Genomic DNA, 27,464 nt, shown 5'->3' on the forward strand with positions numbered 1-27,464 from the left:
GTCGACATTTCACACGTGACGTCACGCCTGCTATTGGCTGCTAAACCACAAAGAGCGAAAGTCCGTCAATTTCTGTCCGCTGACAGGCCCTCCACAAAGTAGTCTGGTTCTGTCGCCGACAATCTTGAAAACGTCTTACGGCCCAACCAGCGATCGATATCCTCGCGCAGGCAGCTCCAGGATCAGATTTCAAAGTATCCGATCAGAAAAAAGGGACTATTTTCTTTCCTGTCGACCCTTTTCTCAGTTTCAACGCTTCGCCTAGCTCAGGCGCAACCCCGCCAAAATGTCGTTGACGAACTGTCGCTTCTACGAAGAGAAGTATCCCGAGGTGGATAGCTATGTTATGGTCAATGTGAAGCAGGTACTGTGGTCTGTTCGCGGGTTTTCCGGAACCGAGCTGATGTATGATTGATAGATCGCAGAGATGGGTGCCTATGTCAAACTGCTGGAATATGACAACATTGATGGCATGATTCTCCTCTCCGAGCTGTCGCGAAGACGTATCCGAAGTATCCAGAAGCTCATCCGAATCGGGCGAAACGAAGTCGTGGTCGTTCTTCGTGTGGACAAGGAGAAAGGTGAGCTCGATGTGTGAAGCCCGACGCATGACATACCTCTGACTTGACCAGGCTATATCGATCTGTCGAAGCGTCGTGTGTCGCCTGAGGATGTCGTAAAGTGTGAGGAACGGTACAACAAGAGCAAAGCAGTCCATTCGATCCTACGCCACGTGGCAGAGAAGACCCAGACGCCGCTTGAGGAGCTGTACAAGAACATCGGGTGGCCGTTGAATCGCATCTACGGTCACTCCTACGATGCATTCAAGCTGTCCATTACGTAAGGTGGCCCGACGCAGCATTAGCAGTCTTTGCTCGCTGACATAAACCAGTAACCCCAGCGTGTGGGATGACGTTACCTTCCCGAGCGAGCCGGTCAAACAGGAGCTGCTACAATATATCAGCAAAAAGTTGACCCCGAATCCGACAAAGGTTCGAGCCGATGTCGAGGTGACTTGCTTCGGGTACGACGGAATCGACGCCGTCAAAGATGCGCTCCGGGCCGCCGAGGAAAAGAACACCCCCGAGACACAAATCAAAGTCAAGCTGGTATCTCCGCCACTCTACGTTCTGACTAGCCAAACATTGGATAAGAATAAGGGAATCAAGCTACTGGAAGAAGCGATCCAAAGTATCGAGGCGAGGATCAAGGCCTCGGGTGGTGGCCTAACTGTGAAGATGGCGCCCAAGGCCGTTACGGAGCACGATGATGCTGAGCTTCAAGCCCTGATGGACAAGCGGGAACGCGAGAATATGGAGGTCAGTGGAGACGACAGCCAATCGGAGAGCGATGAGGGAGTCCCTGAGTAAACATCTCGGGGTAGAGGCCAACATACAATATGAGGGGCCATCTCGATTAGGGATGTACCATAGAAGCAGAAGCGGTGGCGAGCAAAAGGGGAAAATTCAGGGTTTCGACACAGAGAAACTTCGCTTTCACATCACTCAACATTGAGCATCATGAGTGGATCGGAGGCAGGATCCCCCGTGATGGGCTGGCTTATCATGATTTTATGGAGCACCAAGCGCTGCGCTTGACGTAATGAGCTGATGGTACCGGTATAGAGTGGTTTTCTGACTTGTTTGGAATCAAAAGTACTCCTGCTGTGCCTCTAACATCATGTGACCGTGAGTAGGTATACATTTTATTTTTCTCGACGTTTCGTAGCCAGTAAACGTAAGCTGGTCGTGCAGGCAGAGTTCCCAGCCACCAGAAGCTCTGAATTTTGGGTTAGCGGTTAGATAGCCACCTCCAGAACACGACCGGACGTACGAGGTACTCGGTCAAACGGCCCCGCACGGGAATGCTGCTGGACCACGGTCACCATCATTGATTCCGCACGTTCGCCCCTTGGTTCTCGCATTCCATATCTCAAGTCGCGACACAATGGGCGTCTGGGATACGCTATTTGACAGAGGGCGGCAGACCGCGAGTCGCTTTGACGAGGAGCGGCGGCGATGTATGTGAGGACCAAGCTCCGCATCAAATGTGCTTGGGCTGACTTCGCATTCAACCAGTGCTGCCCGCGTATCACGATGACGAGATCCTGTCTAGCAGTCCATCAAAGGAGGTAACTAAGGTGTGCCTGCGCCTCAAGTATCAGATCGAGCAGGTCATTCCCTGTGAACTGGATCCGTCTGAGATCACTCGGCCAAACGGCAGCGTGGTGACCAAGGACGTGATCAAAACGGCAAAGGAAGCTGGTGGCACAGAATACAGGGGTGCTGTTATCTTCGGTTTGCTGGTTTGTAAGAAATGGTTTCATCACCAGGGCCAGGTTGAGCTCTGGGACACAAGCCTCCATGAATGCCGCGCTTTGGCATGCGAGGTGATTGCAAAACAGCTGTATGAGGACCCTTTCAACACAGTACATGCCGCGTACGAGCTGATAGCATTGCGTTAGAATCGAAACCGAGGAAGATGAGGACTGGCTAATGAAGGAGGCGCTGCTGAAGCGCTACTCAATCTATCGCAAGGGCCAAGACTCGGTCGCTGCAAACGTCATCGAGCGCGCCGTCGACATGCACGCCCTGGGGGTCATTGGATCATCTGGGTATCAAAAATGCATCAGATACCTCTGGCGCGGTTGGGTGTGCCAGGATGACTTGGATCCCTCGAGGTTCGTGGAGTACCAGGACAAGGTGAACATCAGCTACTGGGCGCATCTCAACCCGGACCGGATGAGAGTCCCGATGTACCAGAATGCCCTTCTAGTCTTCTTTTCTTTTCTGTACCTTGGGCTCTACACCGTGGCAATCAACTCAGTTAATCCCGAAGGTGACATTGACGTGGCCGAAGGGATCCTGTACACCATGACCCTCTCCTATATCTGCGACGAGATCAGCAAGTTCTGGAAAGTCGGCCGCTTCTACTTCACTTTCTGGAATGCCTTCAACTTGACGCTATACACGCTCCTGGCGGTGTCCTTTGTTCTCCGCATGGTCGCACTCGCCCATTCACCGGATGCTGATGATGAAAAGCGGCGCTACTTCAACCAGCTGAGCTACAACTTCCTTGCCTTTACGGCGCCGATGTTCTGGATGCGCCTGATGCTGTTCCTGGACACATTCCGCTTTTTCGGAGCCATGCTTGTGGTGCTCAAAGTAATGATGAAAGAGAGTATCATCTTCTTTGCCTTGCTCTTTTTCGTCGTCGTCGGGTTCCTGCAGGGCTTTGTCGGCATGGACCAAACGGACTTTGGGGTTCCCATCACGTCAAAAATCATCAAGTCCATGGCCAACAGTGTCATGCAAAGTCCGGACTTTGAGGCCTTTGAAGATTTTGCGCCTCCCTTTGGGCTCATCCTGTACTACCTATTCAATTTCGTGGTCCTGTTGAGTGAGTCTCCTCTACCGTGACCCCACGGAGTCGACGTTTTCCGATCTAACAGCTGCTAGTCCTTCTGAACATCCTCATTGCTCTATATAACAGCTCCTATGAGGATATCTCCGGCAATGCAGACGACGAGTACATGGCACTCTTCGCCCAGCGCACGTTGCAATTCGTCCGAGCACCGGACGAAAATGTCTTCATTCCACGTCAGTTGCTCCCAGATTCCTCTGGCTGATGACTGCAACCCTAACATTCCGGATCCAGCCTTCAACCTAATTGAAATCATCTTCCTGATCCTCCCCTTTGAGTGGTGGATGCCTTCGCATCGATACGAGCGTCTCAACCACTACATCATGGGCATCATCTACTCGCCGTTACTCCTCATCACCGCTGCTATCGAAACGCGCGATGCACGCCGCATCCGCTGGAACCGCCGCCGCGGCGAGGCGGACGACAACGTCGACCACGAATGGGAGGAGCTGGCCGCCGAAGTCAACATGGACCTCCCGGGTCTGACATCGGCGTCGTCGCCATCTGCGACACCACACACCGATGACGCGGTCACAGGAAGCGTACCACCGGAAGAACAAGAATGGATCCGTCTTGTGGAGGAAACGAAGCCGAACGTGGGGGTTTCGGCTGCGGTGGCTGAGATTCAGGTGTTGAAAGAGCAGGTGAGAGTTCTGACGGAGATGGTGAAGGCGTTGCAGGAAGAGAAGGAGAGAAAGGATTCGGCAACGGAGTAGGCTTGCCTCGCTCTTTTTTCGGGTTTGTTCAGTTTTGGTTCGGTTTTCTTCAGTCTTTCTGTCTTATGAATCGGAACCTTTAACGAGTGATGATCAAGGGAATTTGTATTTCGGGTCGTTTGAGAGTTTTGACGGACATGTTTTTATGTGATGACCGATTGTTATTGTCTGGACGAGGTCATGTCTTTTATGACCACCTAAAATTATGTGCAGCATGTGAAATTACTTACGCGATTATTATACACTCGAAGAATGATCAGAGCGATGACCAAATACAATAGCCGAGTCCCCAACTCAACGCCGGCACACATGCATCCATGTGCAGCAGATTGATTAAACCGACGGCCAACAACCCCTCCCATAACGCCCCCCAACCCATGTCGCGAATTATGTAGAATAATATGTAGATCGAAAGAGAAACGAAGACATGTGGATGAATTCCGCACACGAATCTCCTCAACCGGGGGCAGCGGCTGTGTACACCCCCTCAAAGTCCAGCTGTGCAAGCTTCCCGTTTATAAGGTCGATCTCGCGGCTCAGATCCTCCACATTCTGAGCTAGGCTGCTCACTTCGTCGAATCTACGTCGCTTATTCGCATCCGCGATCATTTCCGACACAAAGAACTTTTGCTCCTCCAGCACCATCAGGCGCTCTCGCAACGTCTTCTCTTCGGCTTCGAGAGCAGAGATTGCGCTGCTGTTGTCGCTCGTAACGCTGAGGCTGCTGCCGTTGTTGCCCGCACTGCTGCGATACTTGATCGAGGCGAGGGCTGACCCGGCTGTTGGACTTGGAGTCCCGCTTGAAGAAGGGGCATCCATACCATTGACTGGGATCCGACCGTTCGGAGTGGCGTGATTGAGCAACTTCGGTAAGCTCTTTAGTGGTAGCATGTGCAGATGGAGGAAGTTACTGGCTCGCTGGTAAATTGCCTTCTGCAGTCTCTGTTGTGTAGGGGACTGCGTCGGCAAATCTCGTATTCGTCGAGCCGCCGTGTCATACTGCGAGAAAGAGTCGATAAGCCGTTTACGAACTTTCGATGCTTCGTGGACTTGGGAAGGGGTCGGAGGCTCGTGAGGATTCCTGTGAAGGATTCGACCATCAGTATGGACTTAATCGTAGGGACAGGCCAGACGTACTGCAACGCAGTCAACAGTTTCTGGAACCGGGGAAGCAACTGTCTGATACCCCGTTCGAATTGTACCAGATTCTCATAGGCCTTCACGTCTGGCCGTTTTTTCATTTTATCATTCTCGAAGTCACGACGGTTGAACAAAGTTGCCCGGCAATCCTTGCACAACCTAATGTCGACATCGACTGGCTTTGATACAGCTTTCTCAGAAGCACTCTCCGACTCTGTCATACTCTCAGCCTCCTGTCATGATAAACATGGTGCATACGTACTGCCAAAAACTGTCAATCCTACTTCAGTAGAGCACCCGGTCGCCGGATCACCGCAGACGACTCGCCCGCAAGTCCTGCAGTGGTGTCTCCGAAACGTATAACTTGTGAACTCCTGTTGACAAAATGGACATTGAGAAACGGTCGCATCCTCCTGCCAAGTTACAATGGATTGTTCCACGGTCCGGCGTTGATCGGATTGCAATCCAAGCAAGGACCAACGTTTGTTGGCACCAGACTGAACTTGCTCGGCAGGAAGATTTGCTAGCGCTTGTGTTAACCGAGTTAGTCGTTTCTCCAGCCTTGAAACCTCCAAAAAAGTCTTGTCCATTTTGACCTTGCGGATCGACGCGAACTCGCCGGTTTGGTCTCGTGTGGCTCCTGTAAATCCGTTAGACAATGTCGAGCCAGAGCCAATCGATGCAGGGTTGTCTACCGTTGTGGTCATTATAGCCTGGTCTTGATTTGTAGCAAGTTTCACAAACTCGACACCATAGTCCCCGAACTGGCTCATACTGCGCTGATCGAGACAACTTCATCTGATACATTGTGTGTTCCTCGCAAAATAACTGACCGCACTTTCTGCAGTTGACGCATCCGTTGGTCGCTGTCAGTCGCTTCCCGCAGTTGGGTTCGTAACAAACGCTATATGGGGTCCGTTGCTGCCAATGTTCCCGGGTTACAACCTCATCCGGATCCACTGGTCTGTATTCCACAGCCGGTGCGGAGCCTGGCTGCCGTGATGAGGTCACCGGTACAGGTTGGCTATTTTCGTTCGATTCAAACACATCAAGACCCTTCAGCTTCTGATTGAGCACAGCAAGCGGTTGGAACCGCTTGGCTTTATCCATCTGCGCCTTGAACCAATCCTTGACCTCATCTTGTCTCGTTTCTTCCAGATTCTGATGGGCGTCGTCAAGATGACTATAACTCGTGTTAGCGGAAGGCACTCGCTTGCCGGTCGTGAGCGATCGAACCGATTCAGCTGCAAAAGTGTCACCTGGACCATCATTAGCGCTCATATTATGACAGGATTTCCGCTCCAAGTAGAAAATCTCGCACCATCTCTTCACTGCAGATGGGGCATGCCAGCTGGGTGCTGCCAGCGGCGGGAGAAGCGGATATCGACGTAGCTCCATTCTCCCATGATATCCGAGAGGTGAGGTCTTGCGCTTCGGACGGAAACGGCGATGCGGAGGCTTGCGAATCCAAGGAGACACTGCTGGCGGAGGGCGACAGGACTCGGCCGTTGGAGAGCGGAGACGGTGTAGACAGATGCTTCCCACTCCCCAGAACGCGGCCTCCGCCCAAAGTCCTCGGAGCCATGATTCAACCCAGCATGAGCTACGGAGGCAGGGCGTCTACCGCAGGCCCTCCGAAGATCACAAAGCTGAGCTCGTACACAGAAAACTCCAAACTGAATGCTTGGAAGCTGTCAGCTATCCCCGGTACTGCCGGTGCACCACCTCTTTGCCTCCATTAGAAATTAACCAATCGGGGCTCGCAGATGCTGAACGCCTGATATCATGCACGTGATGCATCAAGGCCATGAGCACGTGATGAAATGCCCACCTGGAGTTTAACCTCTTGGTGCATGTGCAAGGGGTGGGCCCTTGGTAATCAGCCCGGATGGTCTAGTGGTATGATTCTCGCTTTGGGTTCTCCGATCTAAACTGCGAGAGGCCCCGCGTTCGAATCGCGGTTCGGGCCGATTTCTCACCTTTAATTTTTTTCCCACCCCTGCCCATGGACAAAGTTGGGAGGGCAAAGCTTTTTTTATCCAGGCGTTTGAGAGAAATGCCTCACCTCCAGTATACAATGGACACTGTAAGAGAGCACTTCTCGGGTCGCAGCTCGCCGAGGTGCTGTAGGATTGCAGAACATATCCAAATGGGAGCTTTTGCAATGCGAAGAGCTGCCAGCATGAATTCCGACGATGAATCTATTCATCCAATACGGAGTACTCTTCCTCCGGAGCGACGCGCTCAAAAAGAGTGGAGTCTGAGAACGATGGTTCAATCGCCTCTTTACCTCTCGAGCTTCTTGTTCAGTTCTTGGATTATCTAGATCTAACAGACACTGTTCAAAGCCAAAGGGCACACATTGATATTAATCGATTCTCGATTGTAGATACTGTTTCTCACAGGAGCCCTTTCAGGTTCCGAAAGATGGCGCATATTATTCTCATGCGAGACGGATATAAATTTTGCCACGAGCATTGCATTCCCGGGGCCTGGGCGGCAAGATGTAGCAGCCGAAGGCTTAATGATATTTTTCCGATGGCACCTCGGTTTGCCGTATGCTCGGCCGCCTAAAAAGAGCTTTATCCTCCGGGCCAAATCAGCGTCAATTGCCACGAGGCTCTATCCTACCATTCTCGACGGTTATGATATGGCATATGGGAATCTGCCGAAAGTGACATTGTTGGATGTCGAGACCGAGAGAGATCAAGATGGATCCACGAAGAAGAGCGAGAATCTGAGTCTCTTTCTCTGTCCAATCGCTATCATGTTCTGATTTGGCAGAATGGCCATGAAAGCCGCTTGCGTTTCTGGTTATCGGCGAAGTCTAAGAGTGTTGCAGACGCCTGACAGTGTGAGATATACATGCTCGGCGGAAACGAGCAACACATATTCTCTTGCCCCCAAGAGGCTCCTATTGAGGACAAAGTAGTCCTCTTCAATCCAGGCCTGTACTTCAGTTCACCTACGCCCATCTACATTTGGATTTGAGCAGGGATTGCGTCCAAACAATAGTCAGCTTCGGCGGTTCGTTGTTGTGGAGGCACGATGACGTGGACGAAAGCATACTCGTCACGTCCGAGATGGACTGGGACAAACATGCCCCAGAGGTGTAGCAGACCAAGTGGACGCTAATTGGGCACCTAGATAGGAAATATTTCAACTATCACTGCCGGACGAGTTAGGGCTGTTCGAACCAGCAATTACTTGCAGTCGTCACTCCTTTGGCCATAAGACAGTAGCCTAGCTAGTTGGCCGGATGCAGGGCGAGCTCATGATAGACAATGAAACGAGAGAAGCGCAATAATCGCATGACCCCGTAGCGCCTGATACTCCAAACGAGGGCTGGAACAGGATCCAACTTTGAGAGAAACATGGAATGGTTTGGTGCACAATATTTTCTCAACGACGGTGGAACTAGGGAGGGGGTCCCGGCACTCCTGCCAGAGAACATTCTGAAATAGGATAATCTAGCACGAGGAGCTCAGCAAGGGTAAGGTTCTGGGAATTGAATCCTAAAAATTTGGAATAACAGTCCGCGGTGCCACATGGAGCACGAGCCACAAAAGCTCCGCTGGACCGCTGAAAGGAGTCTGCAACCGCGGAGCGGTGTACGGAGAACGTGCCTCCGTATTTCTTCCAATCAAATGTAAAAAGAGGGGAATAAAGTGAACCTTGGAGGAGTTAATTTTGCTTGGGTCCCATACTCCGTACTCCGGATATAGTTTTTTCTTCGGATTTTCCACGCTCGGTGACCCGTTGTTTTCTCTCCAAACTTGCCGAGAGCCATACCGATTTACTCCGTAGGACTACAAAAGTCAGATGTCGGTGAAGAGCAATTTGAAAGGGAAGCTTCAGAGAAAGACTCCTGTACTTTTTTTTTTTTGTGAGGGAGGTTCAGTCTCCTCTGTGAAGAGAACATTAATTGTTCTCATCCCAAGTACGGGTTTACCACGTATGGTAGTCAAGGAGCGTAGAGATTGAAGGTCTCCTGAACTTCTTCCCTAGTGGCTCGACCCCTTGTTCGTCGTCTCATTCAAGATGGCGGACATGAGGAAAATTGAGCGAATCATTCGGTGGTTGAATGACATTCCCACCGGAGAGGTGAGTACTTCCCCTGATGCGGATCAAATCTCACCTCAGATGTTTACCGGAGGACCAATGTAGGAGGCTATTCTGGCCGTAAATCGACCAAACGATCGGCCCCGTGGTGACTATAATGAGAATGACGACTGGTCGACGGCAACAAGTTCTGATCGACCACGTGCGGACAAGGGCTACATTGATACAACTGTGAAGCTCCCTCCAGTACTGTCAGGAATTGACCGGGTATGAATCTACTTGGCTATTGTCCTTAGCTAGAACTTCCTGACAATATGGCAGAGTCTATTTCGTTCTCTCGGGGCCGTTGTATCGACCAATGGTCCAAACAAAGTGGTCGTCAACGAATTTAATGACCATGTCGCCATGCCCCCATATCCAGCGACGAGTGACGATGGAATCGTGCATTTCATACATTGCAAGAATCCGTTTTCGCGCCCGGCGGATGAAATGACAAGGCGCGAGATATATGATATCTTCACAAGGGAAATGTCAAAAGTATTGGGCGTTCTGTTGCTTACCATGGATTTGCCACTGACCTCACGAAATATGTAGATCCGATACGCAATCAATGGGACGCATCAGCCGAACCTTGTCAAAGTCAAACTCTTTTCTAGTGTGGACGATGACGCCTCTCGCGGGTGGCATAGGTCATATGTCTGTGGGGGAATCAAGCACTGCGAGTACGCCGACGAGAGTTTGATCACCTGTCATGATGATTATGACAGGGCCGATCCTTACATTTACCGCCCAGTGGTGCCTGAAGACTCCGCGACACGTGGAATGTTAAAGCGGCAGACGGAGGAGTAAGTTATCCGCCGTTCGCTTTTTACGTGTTGGAATCTAACTGACCAAAAACGATAGCTGGTATCGTGCCTTCATGGCCCTTTGGAAGCAGAGTGGGTGTGTTTTTCGTGGTCTTGATGGCCAGACTCACGAGGCTTGCAACCGTGAGAACTTGTCGCCTTCGATGTTTCGGAGGAACAATGTGAGTATTCCCCAACTACATGAAACAGACATTCCTCTAATATGAGATAGGCATGGTTTATTGGTTGCCGAAAAGCCTCAGATTTAGAGCCCTTTCATTTTGTCCAGGCACTGGCCGGTTATGCTAACTCAATCGACTTTGCGTATCTGAATGCACTGGTTCGTTCCGGTGGTCCAGACCGCCGGGATGTTTGCACATTCATCACGAGCCCGAGCTCGAGGAGGCCGAAATGCGGTGAGTTTTTCCCCTTAGCATCTACCTACGAGTGCTGGGTATTTGCTGACGTCATGCTGAATGTGTAGATCGTCCCCATCCCCAAGGATCGGGCTATATCAAGATGAAGAAATGCCCGGCACGCTTCGACCTCTATATCCCAGTGAAATGGGAGCAGTTCCCGTTCATGCTCCTTGTCGCCAGGGGTCGGCACAATCATGTTCCACCTCCGCCGAGCAAACCGATCCGAGAACCACTTGTTCGGACATCTACCACTTTAACACCGGCTCTAGAACAGAAGCAGACAGCAGATCAAGGGGTTAACAACCGGGCTCTGTTGTTTAATCATGTTGACACATGCGATGCGCCCAACCCACCCCAAGGGTCATCGCCACTGAACGACAATACCACCATTGTCAACGTGAGATCGAAGCAAACTACTTTGTCTGCTCCACCTCCACCTTCGACACCAGCTGCTGGTGGTGACCCTGCTCCTTCACGATCGCTTCCGTTGAAATCCCAAGAAGAGGGAGAGCCTTCTCAGGAGGCCGTCTTCAATCCAGGGCCTCCTCAGCCTCCTTCACAGCAAAGGGATCGATACCAAGAGGTGACAGACGAGATCGAGAAACGCAAGGCACGGATCCGACAGTTGGAGGAGGAGATCCAGAGGCTCGAGAGCGAACAGGAGCTCCGGATGTTGAAGGATAGAGAGGTAGAGTTGACGAGAAAAATTGAAGCCATGCGCGAGAAACTTGTAGAGGACGCGTGAAAACTGAACGAACATTTCCATAGAATAGTGCCGGCCTATGGATCTCTACTGTAACAACAGCCTTGGATAGACACATTTGGACATAGATCAAGACCACATTTAGAGAGTGTCAGCATACAAAACATACATCAGTCTATTATAAGTAGATACATTTCCACATTAACAAATCAGAACATCTTGTCTAGATTCTAGACCTTTCGGGCCCGCTCCCTCTCGGCAGCGGCTTTGGCCTCCTCGGCAGCCTTTCGCTGCTTTTCCCGTTCTAGCTGATCTGGGCGACGCACCGCGATGTCCTTGGGCCGGAAATCGCTGAAGAGTCGCTTGAGTCCGTTCTCAATGAGCCAGCAGGCAACATAATCCAGAATCATCAACGAAGTCAAGACAAACTTGAACTGGTTGCTGAAGGGCACCAAGCTAAGAGCCTCATTCAGCTCGGGGATGAACTCGGTCGCGCAAGCAAACGCCACTCCTGCAGCACCCACCAGGCCCCAGTACATTGCCTTGTTCTCCCGGATTGATTCACGGAATGGACGGCCCTGGTAGTTGATGGAGAAGGTGGAAATTTCCTGAATAAGCTGGAGCAGGTAGACGGCGCTGTTCAGGAGAGATGGCTCGAAATCACCTTCCAGATCAATTTCCTCCGAACGTCTTTATCGGGATATGTTAGCGCAATCAATCTCAGATCACACGATGGGGTCCACATACGGCTCGATTTGGTACACGTAGTTAGAAAGATAGACCAGCGTGATCACATGGATAGCGAACTGGCCCAGCACAGAACCAATGATGTACAGATTGAAGATGTTGGGCTGCGGCCGCTCTTTGGACAGACCTTCCACGGACTTTGCGCACGTCAGTGGGGCTCTAGAATCAATCATATCGTCGCTATACATACCTTTGCACGGGAAATCGACAAGAAGCACACACTCATGAGCATACCGTTGATCGTCAGCTGACGATCTCCGAACTTGATACCGTCCAAGTAGATCACACTGAGACTGTATGCACTGATCAAAGAGTTCAGGGCCAAGATTTTGTACATCTGGATGGTGGCAACGAGCGTGCAACGGCCTTGGCGTAAAATGTTGGGGATAGCAATGACATTGGCCAGTTTGCTCGTGAATGGAGCCGCAACAGAAGCGTCGCCGAGCTTGAGCGTAGGAGGCTCATCGTCAAGCTCCTGCTCCAACATGGAAGCGGTGAGCCTGTCTGCCAATCCGGCTGCAGCCTGACTAGCCTGTTGCTGGCGTCTCTGCTGGGGCGTGAGATTCTGCGATTGCTGTTGTTGCTGCTGCTGCTGCACAGCTTGGGTAGCCGGCGCCTGCGCTCCACTGGCTCCGGCGGATGCGCCCTTCTTTTGAGCTTCTCGCTCGATAGCCTTCTGGTAGTGAGGATTGGTGGGACCTGGCGGGTAAAGATGTGCAATCTGAACAGGAACCGGGGGTGGAGGCTGATTGAAGCGTTTCATCATCTGAACCTGTTTCTCATAGATTTCCTTCATCTTGGTGATGCGTGCATGCTCGGCAATCCTGTTCAGATCTTCCTGGGTGCCATTCAGCAAGGCAACTCCAACATGGGCCTGCTTGAGAGCACCAACATCATTGGTGCCATCGCCACACATGAGAGTGGTATAACCAGCATCCTTCAATCCGAGCAAAATCTCCTCCTTTTGTTTCGGCGAAACACGCGCATAGACCCAAGTATGTCGCAAAAGTTCCGAGAAGGCCGGTTGACCTTTGAATTTGGACAGGGCGTATCCAGTGACGCAGAGGTCCTTCGTCTGAAGGATACTCTTGTCAATGGGCTGCGTAGGATCGACTTCCTTGTTGAAGCTATCATCGATGCTGCGCCAAATCAATCTCTTCCCAGTGTTGTCATCTTCCGGCGCATCGAGAATCAACACGTCACGGTCAACGATTTCCACCTGACGGGCGACATGAATTGCGGTCAACGGATTATCTCCAGTAATCATAACCACGCGATGACTGCTCTCATTGAGCATTCGCACAGCTTTGAGTGCATCGTCTTTGAGCGGGCACTGCAGGACCAGGAAACCAGCAAATTGAAGGTCCGATTCAATCTCATCCCGAGAGTAATTGTTAATGCGCCCCTGACTCAGATCAGAATCACGAGACAGGTACTTGAAAGCAAGAGCTAGGACACGGGCGCCATTGCGCGTGAAGTACTTGAAAGTTTCCTCGTAGTGCGGCGGGACGTCGACGAGCATAGTCCGGATCGTCTCTGGGGCTCCCTTGACGCCGACGAAAGTCGCCTTGAACTTCTTACCGCTTGCACGGTCCACCCCGACGACGTGCGCGATAGAGCTCTGACGCTTGAGAGCAGACGAGAACTGGAACCGTCGCTTGATTTGCACGGACTCTGGGATTTGGGTGGCCTTCGAGGAGACAATACCCTTGCTCGTCAGGGTATCGTTCTTGCCAAGGCTCCAGCCCAACGATTTCAATGTCGCTTGTTCCATGGGGTCACCGACAATGTCACCTTCATCCATCTTCACGAGAGCATGGGCTGTAGCGAGAACCAGAGTAGTATCAGTGCCAACATCGGTAGCCTTGACCAACTCTGTATGAGCACCATCGGCTTCAACTTTCGCTCCGGCCTGGCCAAGTGTCAAGCCAGCGACACCATCCACAACAAGATTCTCTCCTGTCAGAGTGCCTGTTTTGTCAAAGCAGGCAACGTCAACTCGTCCAGCGAAGGGAATCCGGAAAGGCTCTGTACAGAAAATGGCGAATTTACTCAAAGCGGCCAGACTCGTGTTCACGGCAAGACTAAGTTCCATAGGGAGCTCCGGAGGAACAACGCTAGTGATGATCAAGATGCAGTCAAGGAGCAGCTTCGATCGTTTGCGGTCCTTGGACACACCTTCCTGCCAGACGTACCAGGCTGCAGCAATGGCAAAGATAAGGAGAAAGAGAATAAAAAGCAAGGCCTCTGCATTGTTCGCCGACACTCTCTCGGTGGAATAGATCATGGTGCGAACCAGACTGCCTTGACTTGTCTCGAACCCTGTCTTGATAACGACGCCCAATGCACCATTGTCCGGAGGCTTTGGCACTGTGGACTTCACATTTGGTGAAGCATCCTCGCCAGTTTCTGGATGAGTAATCTGCAGAACTTGAGTGCCGCCGTGAACAAAAGAGTTCTTATCCAAGCCGTCCGGCTCAATAAGGTCTTCACCGGGGCGGAGCTGAATGGAATCCTTCAGCAGCGGAGTGCTTTCTCCGGACAACATTGCTTCATTGACAATGGCTGTGCCCTCGATGAGAAGAATATCGCATGCAACTCCGCTGTCTTCCTTTGTGCGGTTGACAGAAAGAAGGTCGCCGGGAAGCAGCTTATCACTCATGATTTGCTGCCACTTGTTTTCCCGAAACACCCACACCTCGTACGGCTTAATGTTCATGCCACGGAATTCATTGAGAGTTCGCTGACGTTGCCACACCACCGTACTCTCGAAGACAACCAGCATAAAGAGGGTGAACAGTGAGTAGTACCAGTACTCATCGAGCATCCAAAGAGCTACGCAAAACACCTGGAAAACGAAAAACGGTGCGACTGCATGCTCCTTGAACAGCTCCAAAAAAGTTGGAACTGGAATATCAAAGACGTTGTCCCCATAATGATGTCGAATTCGCTCAATCTCAACTTTGCTAGTCAAGCCGCGGGATTGCTGGAATGTCTTGAGGGCGGGCTTTGGCTCGACATCGAGAGCATAGGTTAAGGGCGCAAATGCCTTTCGTTCGGGGTAGTACAGAAATTTGCGTTTTTGGAACGAAAACGAAATACTTCGCTTCCCACCGGTGTAATCATGAACAACGCGACAGATCTCCGCGGCGCCGGTATTGGCCACCGGAATGATCTTGATCAACTGCGCGCTATCGACCGACTTCGCTTTCGTAGCGGTAAACAAGGCATCGACATTGACACTCCATTTCGTCATCAACCACAGCAGAACCTGAATACTAAGGATGGACCCAAAATAGACGTAGGTCCATTCTGGGCCCTGGATGTAGGTGTCGTAGAGTTGCGGAGAGAAGTAAACCGCCGAGAAGAGAGGCCAAATGATAATGAACGGCCAAACATAGGCGTGCAGCTGCAGCGGGAGAGGATTGAGCAGCGACGCACTCTGAATCTGGGGATCGTCAACGAGTTGCGGCCTGTAGGACTGTCAGCGACGGTCCTGAAAAGGACACGGAGGCGCTTTTCTCACATCTTGCCACTCGAGGCCTGCAGGTGCAGGTCAGTCACCGCGTAACAGGGACCTTAAAGACGCATTCAGAGCAAGGCCGAGGTCAAACGAAAGTTTGACAAAGAAACGGAACCAGAATGGCCCTTGTAAGGTCCAGCAGTTTTTTGCAGCTGCAGGTTGGCGAGTTGCTTTTCAACGAGCCTTTGGCCGTATTCAAAGCGTGTTTCGACCGATACGGGAATAAGCTACTTGGGCCGATCTAACCTAACTAGGATGTTACAGTAAGCTGCTGAGTAATCGGTACCGTATCGTTACGAAATGGCGCTAGAGTATCGGCATCCCGCCTTGCCGGAGTTCGGCCACCTTGCTTGGACTTTTGAATCTATACGAGATTCATGTCAGTCGCGATGGCCACACGGCAGGATGATCATAGAAGCAATTCGATTGCTGCTCTGAAATGCTTGCCAGGATTGTCAAGTGCCATCCGGCACAATAATATTCTGGGCTCTTTCACCAATGAAAACAGCCCCCAAGTAGTATTTATCGAAGCACTCATCTAACGCAAACGGGAACGGAACGCTGGTTCAGCACTCGAATTTCTCTGGCAATACCCATGAAATTACATAGGCACGATGTATTATGGATATTCTCCGACTCTAGCCTTATCGAATACACTGCTTGACCTGGAAGTGGTTGATGGATATACTATATATATATAGAGAGAGAGAGCAACACGACTAAATCAGCTGTGCGATCTGCACCGCAGCCCAAGCATCAAGAAACGCAATTATGCACGTTTAGATGGCGTCTAACTGCAGTGTATGCCACAATGCATTAAATCGCATGTGTATCCAGTGAATTACCACTTGGCTTCCTTACGCTCCTGGAACTCCTTCAGGATAGCCACTTGCTTCTCCAAAGCTTCCACCCACTGCTTAAGAGCAGCTTCGACTTTGGCATTGTCATCGCCGAGCTTTGCATAAAAGTCCTTCCGGTACGGCGTAGCAGACATGGCTGCGTTGAAAATAGGCTTGATAACGAACGAATGGTGCTTTTTCAGAGTCGCATCGTACGCCTCGCGGAATGAATCGGCGAGCTCCTTTGTTGGCTCATTGAGGTTCTTTCGAATTGCTTGGGCGGTAAAGTCAAGACCTCTGCGGCATCACTTCGTTAATATCAACCGGCAGCGATTAGGCCCGCTGATTATTGGGGTTACAAACGTACCGCACGAGCCATAGAAGACCTTCAGAGGCGGTGTGTTTCTTGGTTTTCAGCTCATTGCGCACCAAGTCCTGGAGAGTTTGAGACTCTGCAGGAGCAGCCGTTTGACGATCCCGGAGTTTCTGTTATCATAAGCGGGTTAAGAGTGGAGAACCCTCTCGACCGGTGCAATGCGAGTCACCTTGATGTTGCCAAGTAGGTCACTCTTCACAGGGTTGAACGCAATAGAACCGAGGACATCTGTTCAAATATAGGCCATAAGTCATTGGTCCAAAGAAAACCTTGTACTTCGTGGGCCACGTACCAAACAGTGTAGTCAAGGATTCGGCAGCCTCGAGGAATTCAGTGGTAGCAATGGCATTGTCGTTGGCAGCATCGACAGGCACATCCACGAACGACCTCTTCAAGGTATCCAGCCAAGTACCGCCGGCAGGAATTGGTGCAGACATGTTGAACGACAATTTGAGAGAAAAAGAGTAGTCTCAAGACAGAAAGGAGCTTGTAAGAGGAAGAAGAGAAGGGGTAAATAGGAGGTCGGTGAGAGGTCCAGGGACGAATATCATCAGGATGGGGTGGGGCATTGGTTTTGGTCCACCGTCCGAGCTACTTACGTTGGTAGGGTGGATTGAATCGTCTGGGCTTCGTACAAGCATGTCAACGTGTCTTCTCTGAGGCACTACTCCGTACTCACCAATTAGTCTCTCCGCATAATATAGTACTCCCCAACGGAATGAATGTTTCTGAATCGGTGCCGAGGGCCTGCTGGTCGTATGTTGTACCTCTATGTGGTGGCGGAGTAATTACCTACGGAATAGCCTAATCCGTAAGCTCTACGAATGCGGTAAACATAATAACGCTCTTCTGCCGATTATGGCAGGTGCAAGGAACGCAACCCCGCAGTAGATTACCGATTTTGGATGTATATTGCCTCATATAGCAATCATTCCACCGATCAGGTAACTTACAAGTAGCGTTCTCATATTTTAGCTGAGAAGCTAAGTTACTTAAGTAAGTAGTAACTTATGATTTGGCAGTTCTCGGGACGAGAATGTCGAATACTTTCCATATCCGCAACGCGGGGACTCCGCACGTGATCCAGAAGTTCCCTGGCAGCTGGCGATAGGCAGAGCGACGTCATCGATTCGTCTGGACCTTGTAGACTTGTAGACTTCGTATTGCGCAGTTCCGTAGTCGTTATTTGCTGCGATAAATTTTAGTTCTTTGTTTTGGCGCAGCTTCAGTTGCTGAGATCTTGTTCTTCGTTCGTACCATGTCTCAAGATGCGGCGGAGGTCGCTTCGAACGAGTGCCAGGACTATCAAGCATTAGATCCCAAATCATACACCGCGCGGCGATTAGCAAGTCTCTCGTACATGTCAAAACTGATTTTGAATGCTGACTTTTCTTAGCGCCATTCTTCGCCTCAGCATTTGCGTGAAACCTCTCAGCGATTCTTCATCGGACCTGTTCCGGAGGCCTGGGTCCAGAGTCATCGAAAGTCATGGTATCGGGCCCGATTGAATGTCAGAAACTACACCTCCGGGACAAGAAAATTAAATTCCAAAACAACCACGTTTGTGGATTCTGCCGACTTGAGCAATGCTAGCGGAGAACAGCCGGCAGCCGAACCAACACAGCATCATCAATCATCCATAGGCCCAACGGACGCGCAGCCTTCCAATGATGATGATGATGATGATGCTGCTACCGTTCAACCTAATTCGGAGTCCGGCCCTGTGGATGACAGCCATGAATCGAATTCGTTTGTGACTGCGAGGCAGTCCTTTGAACAGGGACAGTCGTCCAGAAGACTGTCATCGCGACACTATGTAACCGAACGAGATCGAAGGGCTGAACAAGGCGATCGAAATGAAAGCGGCTCATCAACGCGTGGTGCCAGCCCCTGGGAACCCACAACTGAGCCGGGATCGACAGTGTCGCTCCTTCCTCGTCAATCCCAGGATCACAATGCGGCTCTCCAGAGGCAGGACCCGGGCTCTATTGCTGAATCTGATGGCCCGGCGAAAGTGAGCCGTCTTAATAGAGCGAAGTCAAAATTGGCTAGATTCAACGTAGAGGATAACGTGCAGGATCGGCAACAACGGATTCGGTCACGAGTTGAACGGACCCAGAACAGGATATCAGCCGCTCGGTCACGCTGGAGCAAGGCTGAAAAAGGGGAACTGATTCGAGCGCAGAAGATGCTCGTGCGCGTTGAGGAGTCCCGTGAGGCGCTTCCATCTGACTTTTCCGAGAATGCAAGTATGAGAGTACCAACACGAGAGATCGCCAAATGGCGCCAGTACGTTGTCGCATGCCGTAACGGCCCGGATGCGGATACGCCATATGTCTTGAAAATGTACAATACCCGCGTGATCGAAGATGTGGACAGGTCCAGGAAGAGTGCATACTACGAAATTCCCTTGAGTCGCAATGCTACCAAGGTCAATTTGTATTCTTGCCTCGACAAAACACTGGTCATGTGGCATGAATTGAAACACAGAACCCGGATTTTCATTGTACGTCCGCGTTCTGCAGCGGATGCTGTGGAATGGTATACCTTCATCCGACAGGCACTGGGATGGCAACGACCGTCTTCGCTTCTCGTCAGGGTTCCGGATCTGGATGTCGGAATCATGCTCGAGAGCCCATTCCAACCAACACGCATTGGAAATAGGGAACCTACGCCAAACGGGCGAGATCCAGGGTCAAGAGAACAGCATGCGGCTGACATCATAATAGGTAGATGTATAGATCTTCTGAAAAAGAACAGGGGCTGGTCACAGTTTCTAGACAATTGGTCGAAGACGACAACAATGGGCTTAGCTTGGAGGCGCTATGACCGCCTGGAATGGGTCCATGGAGTCAACGAGAGGGAGATGTACGGTACCATTGCGATGCAGACGTCTCATGATCTCGAGCTTCGACCTAAACATCACTATCCCACATGGGCGCCGTATTCGAAGAATGATCAGGGGACAGAGCCCGTCCCTGTTGAAGGGTTCCTGGTTCGACTTACTTCGCAGACGGGCTCGCAAAAACGACTGGGGAAATCCGTGTTCAAGCGACACTACTTTTTCACATATAATCAGTTTCTATGTTTCTGCCGACCTTCACGAGCGATACCACCTCTTCCTCCAGGAAGAACCGTGACCGAAGCAACAATTCCCTCGTATCGGGAGATCCTGGACCAAATGCCACTGATGTTTGACATTGATCCATTTCCGATCCAGGATGGGCGGATCTCATGGTTGGAGAGTGGAAATGAAGAATTTGTCCGCCGGCATGACGAAGAAGCGTTTGCTCAACATTGCCGTGCCAACCACAACTTGGAGAAGGCTGAGGGAATAATCGATCTTTGCCAGGTTCGTGAAATTCGTCATGCCATGTCGTCGGCGACCGATCAAGATACGGATCGAATAATGGAGCTGGAACTAAGGAATGGCTTGGTTGTTAAATTGCAAGCCCACAACAAAACGACGAGAGACGAATGGGTGAAACGATTGACGATGTTGTCTCGATACTGGAAAGCGCGGATCGCCGCAGACGTCAATGACATGAAGACCATCCGTCGGAAAAATCTCAAGATACTCAGAATAGATGAAGAGCTCGAGTCGATGATGGGGCAGTATGCGAGCAAATGGGAGGTGCGAAACGCATTGGCATCGCCGTATCTCTTCAATCTATGTCCTCAGTCGGATTGCCGGCCCATCAAGGTGAGCCGCAGGACCCCTCACGCGCATCTCGGCGAGATGGGAGGGGGGCTAACGCACGTAAAGCTGTCCGGACAACTGTACTATAAATCACGCCGCCGGGGCGCGTTCCGACGATGCCAAGCGATTCTCGCAGCAGGCCAGCTGCTGCTCTTCCAAGACACGCTGCGCAAACGCAGCGGCGCGGACAGGGCACACGCCCACAAGGAGCTGATCAAGCGCGTCGACCTGCGAGATGTATACCTGTATTCCGGGATCCTCGTGGAGAATGACCTGCTGTACGCGAATCAGACCTTCGATAGCAACCGGCCCGGCCACCATGCACTTCCCCGGATCTACCTGGCACAGGACGGATTGACGAGCCGCGATGAAGACGGAGCTATCTGTTTTGGCATTTGGCAGCCGACACGCAAGAGTCTGTTTCGCGCCTCGGTAGACGCCGAGCAAGCCGGGAATAAAAAGAGATCTTGGATCCTGCGGCGGGTATCAGCGCTGGGGTTGCCTGGTAGAAGCATTGTCTTCAAGGCGCGGAACCGAGTAGAACGAGACCGATGGGTGCTCTGTATCGAGGCGGAGATTGATCGACTGCAGGAAGAGATTGGAGAAGACATTCGGATTGTATGACTGATGAGATTTTTTTTTATATAATTTTTTTGCCATGCTATCATGCACGCTAGTTATTCCAGTTCTACTGTACATCTATCATGACGAGATGCAGAGGTATCTAGTACTATACAGATGAGCGCCATTCGTCAGGACGGAGAATTAGATCAGTCCAAAGCGGGCCGTTCGACCTGAACTGCCTGCTTGATGACCCTCTCACGGACGGAGGTGCGCGAACCACCATGGCCATTCTCCTTCTTCATATCAACGCCGCTCTCGCCCTCACTCTCCGGACGATCCCACTCCCACCACTTGAGCAGTCTCATTCGCGGATACAGCACAGCAACAACCCGACCTGTGATCAGGCTCATGCTGATGGGACCATACGTGTTGCTGTCGAGGGACTGCCGCGGGTTATCCGCATCGCCTTCAACCCAGACATGATTGAAGGGGACGATCTGCGACGGTCGTGGGCAGGGCTCGCGCGTGATGATCTTATCACCGGGAAGACCGATAACCCGTTTGATAGCTATATGCGATGGGTTTGCAGGGGATCTAGAAGAATCAAATTCGCCAACGTAATCAGCTTTCTTTTTCCCCCTCCTCCTCACCATCTCCTGGCTAGTTCGCTCACCGAAAAGTCACCACCATTCCCCGTTCCAACCGTCGTTGTTGTCGCCATGGCCAACTCGACCCCCAAGGCCACATGTGTACCAACACCATATCACTGCGGGTGTGCATCTCCGCATAGTCCTCGTTCAGGTACGGCGTCATCGATGGCCCCCGGACCCACATCACCTGAAATACATGTTCGGAGAAAAACAGCGCAATGGGCAAAACGGGCGCCAGGTACCGGATGACTCGCGCCGTGCGTCGAAGCGGCAACGGCAAGGCGGAGTATCGTGATCGAAAACGTTCTCGGAATGATGAGAAAAATCGAGAGGAGGAGGAAGAGGAAGAGGAGGATTCTGAGTTTGAGGATGGGTTTATTCGCTCATGCGCGCTGCTGAGGACTTCATCTCCGCGGTGTTGTTGTGGTCGTAGCTTTGCGTATTCGGGTGGTAGGATTCGCCTTGTTGGGGATGCTGACGATGCTGATGATTTTCCGGGCATGACTGTGCTGCTTCCTGTTGGAGCTGTGAATATCGCCCCGATCTTATCGAATTGAATAGATTATGCCACGCAGGTCATACTATCATAAAGTCAATGTCATGGATTCTCTGCCTACGAGCTTTGAAGCTTAGAAATCAGAGGATGGTAGATCGATAAACTAGGGTGCTAAGCCCGGTCTGGCAGAGTTTGCATTGTTTGCATGGTCTTCTTACCAATCAGTCGATGCTGGTCTTCACATGATTGTTCAACCCTAATTACGAAGTGTCATCACCGTATTAGCCGGAGCGTAGGATGGGTGTATTCATTCCCAGTAGTACGTCCTGTATGGTGCGCTACGACTAAGGGTATTCATGATCAAGTAGGAACTACTGCTGCTAACCGAACGCTTCAGACCGAATAACAGTTTGACAAGTGTGTTATAGTGGATGAATTCAATGAATAGGTAATGACCAGATATACGGAGTAACTCAATTCAATCCGCCAACGCCACGATGCACGAGAAAATACAACACGTCCTATAACGACCAAACCTCAGCGAGGAGCCTCCGAAGCAGAAAGTTCCTGAAAGTCAGCACTGCTCGACTGCATACTCTGAATATCGGCGACCGAGCTGGATTGATCCGGCTGGCGCTCGACCTCGACGGGCTCCTCCTCCCAGTCTGCCCCCGCTTCGCGCTCGTTTCGCGGTACGTGGACCTCTTCCCAGTCGTTGTCATCCTCGCTTTTGAGACGGCTGGCATCACTCTGGTCGATAATGACGACATCTGTTAAAAAATTGCATGCAGCCAGATTTTAGTCTTTGGTCTGTTGGGACACACAAACATAACAAAAAAGGAAGGTGGTTAGTCACCGTCGTTCTTGTCCGTTGACCGCTCCTCTGTGGACGATTCTTCGACGGGAGGGAAATAAACTCTATAATGCCAATTAGTATAAGTTGTACACAACGGAAATAAAGGAAAGAAAGAACATACGGAAGGGTCTCCTCATAAGCCTGCACATCCTTTGGCATAAAGCTACAGAAAATCACCCGCTCGAGAAGGCTGGCATTGTTATCCCGAAGCAGAAACTCGCGAACCTCATCGATCGCCGCGTCGGCCGCCTCATCACTCGGGTAGCCATACACGCCGGTACTGATCGCGGAGAAGGCAATCGACTTCAAGCCGTGCTGGACCGCAAGCTGGAGGCTGTTTCGATAGCAGCTACGTAGGAGCTTCTCTGGGTCCTGCTCGCGATGGTACACCGGCCCCACAGCATGGATCACTTTCTTGCAGGGCAGGCGATAAGCATTGGTGATCTTAGCCTGCCCCGTCGGACATCCGTTCAGCGTACGACATTCCTCGAGCAGTTCCGGGCCCGCGGCGGCGTGGATAGCGCCGTCCACGCCCCCGCCACCAGCGAGACGGCTGTTGGCAGCGTTGACAATGCAGTCGACTTCGAGCTTGGTGATGTCGTAGCGGATATGCGAGATGATGTTGTTCAGTGTGGCCGACGGCTTGGTCACCACGGGTTCGGCCGCGGCCCGCAGGGTTTTGGACGCGTAAAGGCTGGTGAGCGTGGGAATTTCGGCGAGAGTACGGATGGCCGCCATGGCAGTTGCAAATGCAAAGTAGACCAAATTCCCTTCAGCAATCACACCAATCGAGCGACGCGCCGTGATTGAAACGTGGTGTGCACACGTTCTACAGAACCCTCCACCGTTTGGTGCGGAGACGTCCTCCGTAATACCGATTACTGGAACAAGAAATCTATAACGTGAGCACCCCGCGGCACGTGACACTTGCTTATGTCATCTCGAGCTCCCCGAGCTTCGTGGGCGTTACTATTATTAGGCCCCTGCATACCTACCAGATCAGGTAGTTAGCTTAATGCAAGGATTGAAATTCAGGCCAGGCACACGAAAATGCCGGCTGCGAACGCCCATTCCTCGTCTGTTCGTCTGTTCGTCTGTTCGTCTGTTCGTCTGTTCGTCTGTTCGCCCTGCTCAAGAACCCATTTTCGATACAGTATCTTCTCCCGGCCCACCTTGGATCCTTCCTGGGATACTGTCTGAAGAGGGATCTGGATGGATACAACTCCAGGTTCTGCCCAGCAAAGCCTGGAGAAATCCCTGCCGATCGCTATCAAACCCTTGTCAGGGCTGGGGAGGGGGGGGGGGGGGGGTGGTTCTTCCACAACGCCGCTCGCGCGTGATTTTGCGCGCGTCCTGTAACTCAGCTGGAGACTCCGAATGATCTGTCTCATTCGAGGATCCATCTTCTTCGCCGGATTCTAGACTCCTCTCTTGAAGGGCCACTGGATTTCGAAAAAGTGTACCAGTCCCCGTAACGACTTTGATCCTCTCAGTTCCCACAAGTCAGTTGACTTTGGCCTCGCAACCAGACTCTGAAAAAGATAATGAGTGGAGCAATTGACCCATTCAGGCTGACCACTATCAAGCAGCCGAGGCGATTCTGGGTACTTAATGCATGGCAAATTCCGGTGGATACTGAGAATCTAGGTCCTCTGGTAATCTAACCCTCCGACCCCAGCCGAATCCTCCTCACCGGCAAATTTCCTCCCTCGAAGGAGAAAACACGGATTCATTCCTCAAGCTCGTCAAGGGAATGCTCGCCTGGCCATCCAATCGCGAGGAAAGCCATGGATGAGTTGGCGAGACATCATTTCTTCCGGCAATGAGCGGCCTGGAACAACTTTGGCAGTTGTTAGTAGAAACACTAAAAGTAGACAGAACCCATCTACCATCCCCCTTCTCGATATACATTCAATTGGTGTAGTGTGTCGCGAAGGAGCAAGTGTTGTTCCTGCCTGGTCGAACCGTAAAGGTACTTCAGCACCCATCGTGCCTGATTATTGTAAAAACAAATTCGATCTACATTGAATGAACGGAATGGTAGGAGGTTCCTTTTAGCAACATCCTTCATTGCTGTCAAGCAGCTCCTGGGTTGCGAACGGCTCCAGCGAGACACGTTGCATATACGCGTTCAAGACTATTGGTATCGGCAGTTGTCAAGCTACGAGAATACAAAGAACGGAGAAATACACGTCAAGGTAGTGTGTAGTTAACCACTACTAGGTACATCGACCTAATCATAAGTCGAGGTTCAAAACATGTCAGGCACAGCCAGCAAGTAAATCTCCAACCGTTCATGCGGGTTCATGACCGTTGTTGATAAAATAAAAGAAGCAAAAACACAAGAGTCAAATGGCAAGCAATCAAAGTCACCGGAACAATGGTCAGATACCGCTGGTACTGCATTGCACCGGGACGGCCGGTGTGGCTAGACACCAGACAAGAACTGAATCGGTGGTGGGATAGAGACATAAAGGAATGGCGCCAGGGTAGCAATAGCCCCGGCAGACTCCACCATGCTTTCATCATTTCATTTCTGTTTTCCTTTTCTTTTCTCTTTGCACAGAGGAAAATAACAATTGGGGCAAGGCAGGATCAAGCATAGCGGAAAACAATTTCCCACAGACAAGACTGACATCATCATCATGTACATGGGTCGATAGGCTTAGTCGGAGAAAAGCGAGCTCTTGCGCTTCTCAGCGCTGGAGAGAACAAGCATGGGCGTCCTGCGTCTCTCCGAGCCCGGCCGCGTGGTTCGTTGACCAGCTACCACCGCAGCCGCCGTAAGAGGCTCACTCGCCGTGGTGACCGTGATGCCCGGAGACCCGCCATCCGAGCTGGGCGTGGACAGACCGTCAGACGAACGCCGCTCACGGGACGTCCGGCCCTTTTTTTCTTTGATCTCCGAACCAATGGCACCGTTGGCAGCCGCACGCAAGCTTCCAAGACTCGGCTTGCTCGAGAGTCGGCCACTCTCACTGCCATCAGACACCGAAAAGGAAAAATCGGCCTCGCTGGCAGGGGTGTTGCTTCCGCCGCTGCCACTATGGGTGCTACGAGACTCTCCCCGGCGCTCAATGCCCGCACGAACCAAGTTATGAACCGCCTGGCGACGTTGGCGGGTCGCAAAGTTCTTGCTACCCTCATGCTTCGAGGTAGGCTTCGCAGCCAATTCCTCCAAAGGCGGAGGACCGCGTGGCTGACGGACGGGGTGCTCACCCGCGCGACCTTGACCAGGACCAAAGGTGCCCGTCAGCGGGGTTTGAGGGAAGCCAGAAGATCTTGGCGCGCTGCGGGCGGCCTCAGTGTTGGTCTTGAGGGCAAAGGAAGAGGAATTCTGTCGATGGCCGCGTCGGAAGGCATTGGCCGAGGGAGGTGGCAAAGGAGTGGTCTCCTGCGGCGGAGACGGGCTCTGCTTGGCGGGAGAATCGGATCCAGACGATTTGAACAGAGGAGAGAGGACCGATTCGGGAGGTGGAGATACCTCGGCACGGAATGTTGGCGGCGGGGCGGTGGTCACGGGCGACTGCAGCGAATCCTTGTACAAGGACTCCGGAGACTCCTCTTGCGGGGTCAGGACACTATTGTCGTACACAAGGCTCTGCTGGCCCGTCATAGGATTGTAGACCGAGAACAGGCCGGGCTGACCGGGGACTGGCTGCACAACAGGCTGCATTCCCTGCTGCAGCTGCTGCTGATACATATTCATGGCAGGAACGAAGGATTGGAGCAGTTGCTGCTGCTGCAATTGTTGCTGCAACTGCTGCAACTGCTGCAACTGCTGCAACTGCTGCTGCTGCTGCTGCTGCTGCTGGAAATGAAGCTGTTGCTGGGGCTGGCCCAGGCTGAGGTTTTGGAACTGCTGGGCCGCAGCGGTGACATCGAGCAACTGTTGCTGCAGTTGTTGCTGCTGAGCGGCGAGGTACAAGTTAGTCGACATCAGTTCCGCATACAGCTTTTCATCTAGGTATTGTCCGTTTCCGAGATTAAGCTGGGGCGGTGCCAGTACCTGCTCTGGATGCGTATAGAGAGGCAAGCTCATGTTGGAGCCATTGGCGCCGAGGGACGAGTCGAAACCGTGCGGGAGGTGCTGGGCCGACACTCCGTTTGCCGTCTGAGGAACGCGATTGGCATAGCGATTTGCGTCGAGATCGTTGCGGTAAAACTGCTGCTGCTGCTGGTTGCCCGGATGGGCCGACTTGGGGGCGGTCCGCAAGCCGGCTAGCAAATGCGAACGACTTGTCCGCGGCGTAGTCGCGGACAACGGCTGAGGCTCATTGCTCGTGGTGAGGCGCGGAGGAACGTTCAGAGGCTTGATGTGAGCCGCTTTTCCTCGTGAAGCAAAACCAGAACTGGGAACGCCGAGATTTCCCGCGTAGGAATTATTATAAGTCATTTGAGTAAG

The 27,464-nt window shown here is 51.8% G+C and overlaps 11 protein-coding genes and 1 non-coding gene across 12 annotated transcripts; 6 read left to right on the plus strand and 6 right to left on the minus strand.

The window, feature by feature from the left end:
* Window positions 1-286: 286 nt before the first annotated feature.
* Window positions 287-1,370, plus strand: VTN49DRAFT_2384 (uncharacterized protein; the record flags this gene model as incomplete). Its single annotated transcript, XM_069410103.1, has 4 exons — window positions 287-364; window positions 419-581; window positions 633-840; window positions 893-1,370. The coding sequence occupies 4 exons, from the start codon at window positions 287-289 to the stop codon at window positions 1,368-1,370; spliced, it is 927 nt and encodes a 308-aa protein (XP_069268942.1).
* Window positions 1,371-1,947: 577 nt separating this feature from the next.
* VTN49DRAFT_2385 (uncharacterized protein) lies at window positions 1,948-4,139 on the plus strand (the record flags this gene model as incomplete). Its single annotated transcript, XM_069410104.1, has 5 exons — window positions 1,948-2,020; window positions 2,079-2,406; window positions 2,465-3,399; window positions 3,459-3,599; window positions 3,658-4,139. 5 exons carry the CDS (start codon window positions 1,948-1,950, stop codon window positions 4,137-4,139), a joined length of 1,959 nt encoding a protein of 652 aa, XP_069268943.1.
* Window positions 4,140-4,595: 456 nt separating this feature from the next.
* VTN49DRAFT_2386 (uncharacterized protein) lies at window positions 4,596-6,864 on the minus strand (the record flags this gene model as incomplete). Its single annotated transcript, XM_069410105.1, has 6 exons — window positions 4,596-5,220; window positions 5,277-5,493; window positions 5,542-5,919; window positions 5,975-6,462; window positions 6,516-6,538; window positions 6,601-6,864. 6 exons carry the CDS (start codon window positions 6,862-6,864, stop codon window positions 4,596-4,598), a joined length of 1,995 nt encoding a protein of 664 aa, XP_069268944.1.
* A 297-nt stretch (window positions 6,865-7,161) lies between these two features.
* VTN49DRAFT_t35 lies at window positions 7,162-7,248 on the plus strand. The gene has a single exon. It is a non-coding gene; the product is annotated as a tRNA-Pro (tRNA).
* A 2,072-nt stretch (window positions 7,249-9,320) lies between these two features.
* VTN49DRAFT_2387 (uncharacterized protein) lies at window positions 9,321-11,350 on the plus strand (the record flags this gene model as incomplete). The annotated part of the gene is made up of 7 exons (XM_069410106.1): window positions 9,321-9,383; window positions 9,447-9,608; window positions 9,663-9,878; window positions 9,936-10,186; window positions 10,245-10,368; window positions 10,419-10,602; window positions 10,671-11,350. 7 exons carry the CDS (start codon window positions 9,321-9,323, stop codon window positions 11,348-11,350), a joined length of 1,680 nt encoding a protein of 559 aa, XP_069268945.1.
* A 188-nt stretch (window positions 11,351-11,538) lies between these two features.
* On the minus strand, window positions 11,539-15,991 carry VTN49DRAFT_2388 (uncharacterized protein; the record flags this gene model as incomplete). The annotated part of the gene is made up of 5 exons (XM_069410107.1): window positions 11,539-11,998; window positions 12,056-12,192; window positions 12,246-15,528; window positions 15,582-15,633; window positions 15,976-15,991. 5 exons carry the CDS (start codon window positions 15,989-15,991, stop codon window positions 11,539-11,541), a joined length of 3,948 nt encoding a protein of 1,315 aa, XP_069268946.1.
* A 428-nt stretch (window positions 15,992-16,419) lies between these two features.
* VTN49DRAFT_2389 (uncharacterized protein) lies at window positions 16,420-17,230 on the minus strand (the record flags this gene model as incomplete). Its single annotated transcript, XM_069410108.1, has 4 exons — window positions 16,420-16,714; window positions 16,785-16,903; window positions 16,963-17,021; window positions 17,086-17,230. The coding sequence occupies 4 exons, from the start codon at window positions 17,228-17,230 to the stop codon at window positions 16,420-16,422; spliced, it is 618 nt and encodes a 205-aa protein (XP_069268947.1).
* An 821-nt stretch (window positions 17,231-18,051) lies between these two features.
* Window positions 18,052-21,117, plus strand: VTN49DRAFT_2390 (uncharacterized protein; the record flags this gene model as incomplete). Its single annotated transcript, XM_069410110.1, has 3 exons — window positions 18,052-18,138; window positions 18,190-20,496; window positions 20,560-21,117. 3 exons carry the CDS (start codon window positions 18,052-18,054, stop codon window positions 21,115-21,117), a joined length of 2,952 nt encoding a protein of 983 aa, XP_069268948.1.
* Window positions 21,118-21,263: 146 nt separating this feature from the next.
* Window positions 21,264-22,209, minus strand: VTN49DRAFT_2391 (uncharacterized protein; the record flags this gene model as incomplete). Its single annotated transcript, XM_069410111.1, has 2 exons — window positions 21,264-21,651; window positions 21,731-22,209. The coding sequence occupies 2 exons, from the start codon at window positions 22,207-22,209 to the stop codon at window positions 21,264-21,266; spliced, it is 867 nt and encodes a 288-aa protein (XP_069268949.1).
* Window positions 22,210-22,740: 531 nt separating this feature from the next.
* VTN49DRAFT_2392 (uncharacterized protein) lies at window positions 22,741-23,797 on the minus strand (the record flags this gene model as incomplete). The annotated part of the gene is made up of 3 exons (XM_069410112.1): window positions 22,741-22,973; window positions 23,060-23,121; window positions 23,181-23,797. 3 exons carry the CDS (start codon window positions 23,795-23,797, stop codon window positions 22,741-22,743), a joined length of 912 nt encoding a protein of 303 aa, XP_069268950.1.
* A 1,520-nt stretch (window positions 23,798-25,317) lies between these two features.
* VTN49DRAFT_2393 (uncharacterized protein) lies at window positions 25,318-25,722 on the plus strand (the record flags this gene model as incomplete). The annotated part of the gene is made up of 3 exons (XM_069410113.1): window positions 25,318-25,337; window positions 25,391-25,597; window positions 25,653-25,722. 3 exons carry the CDS (start codon window positions 25,318-25,320, stop codon window positions 25,720-25,722), a joined length of 297 nt encoding a protein of 98 aa, XP_069268951.1.
* Window positions 25,723-25,724: 2 nt separating this feature from the next.
* On the minus strand, window positions 25,725-27,455 carry VTN49DRAFT_2394 (uncharacterized protein; the record flags this gene model as incomplete). Its single annotated transcript, XM_069410114.1, has 1 exon — window positions 25,725-27,455. One exon carries the CDS (start codon window positions 27,453-27,455, stop codon window positions 25,725-25,727), a length of 1,731 nt encoding a protein of 576 aa, XP_069268952.1.
* Window positions 27,456-27,464: the final 9 nt, after the last annotated feature.

Source organism: Thermomyces lanuginosus, assembly GCF_041956635.1.
Source record: "Thermomyces lanuginosus strain ATCC 200065 unplaced genomic scaffold VTN49scaffold_27, whole genome shotgun sequence".
Lineage (NCBI taxonomy): Eukaryota > Fungi > Ascomycota > Eurotiomycetes > Eurotiales > Trichocomaceae > Thermomyces > Thermomyces lanuginosus.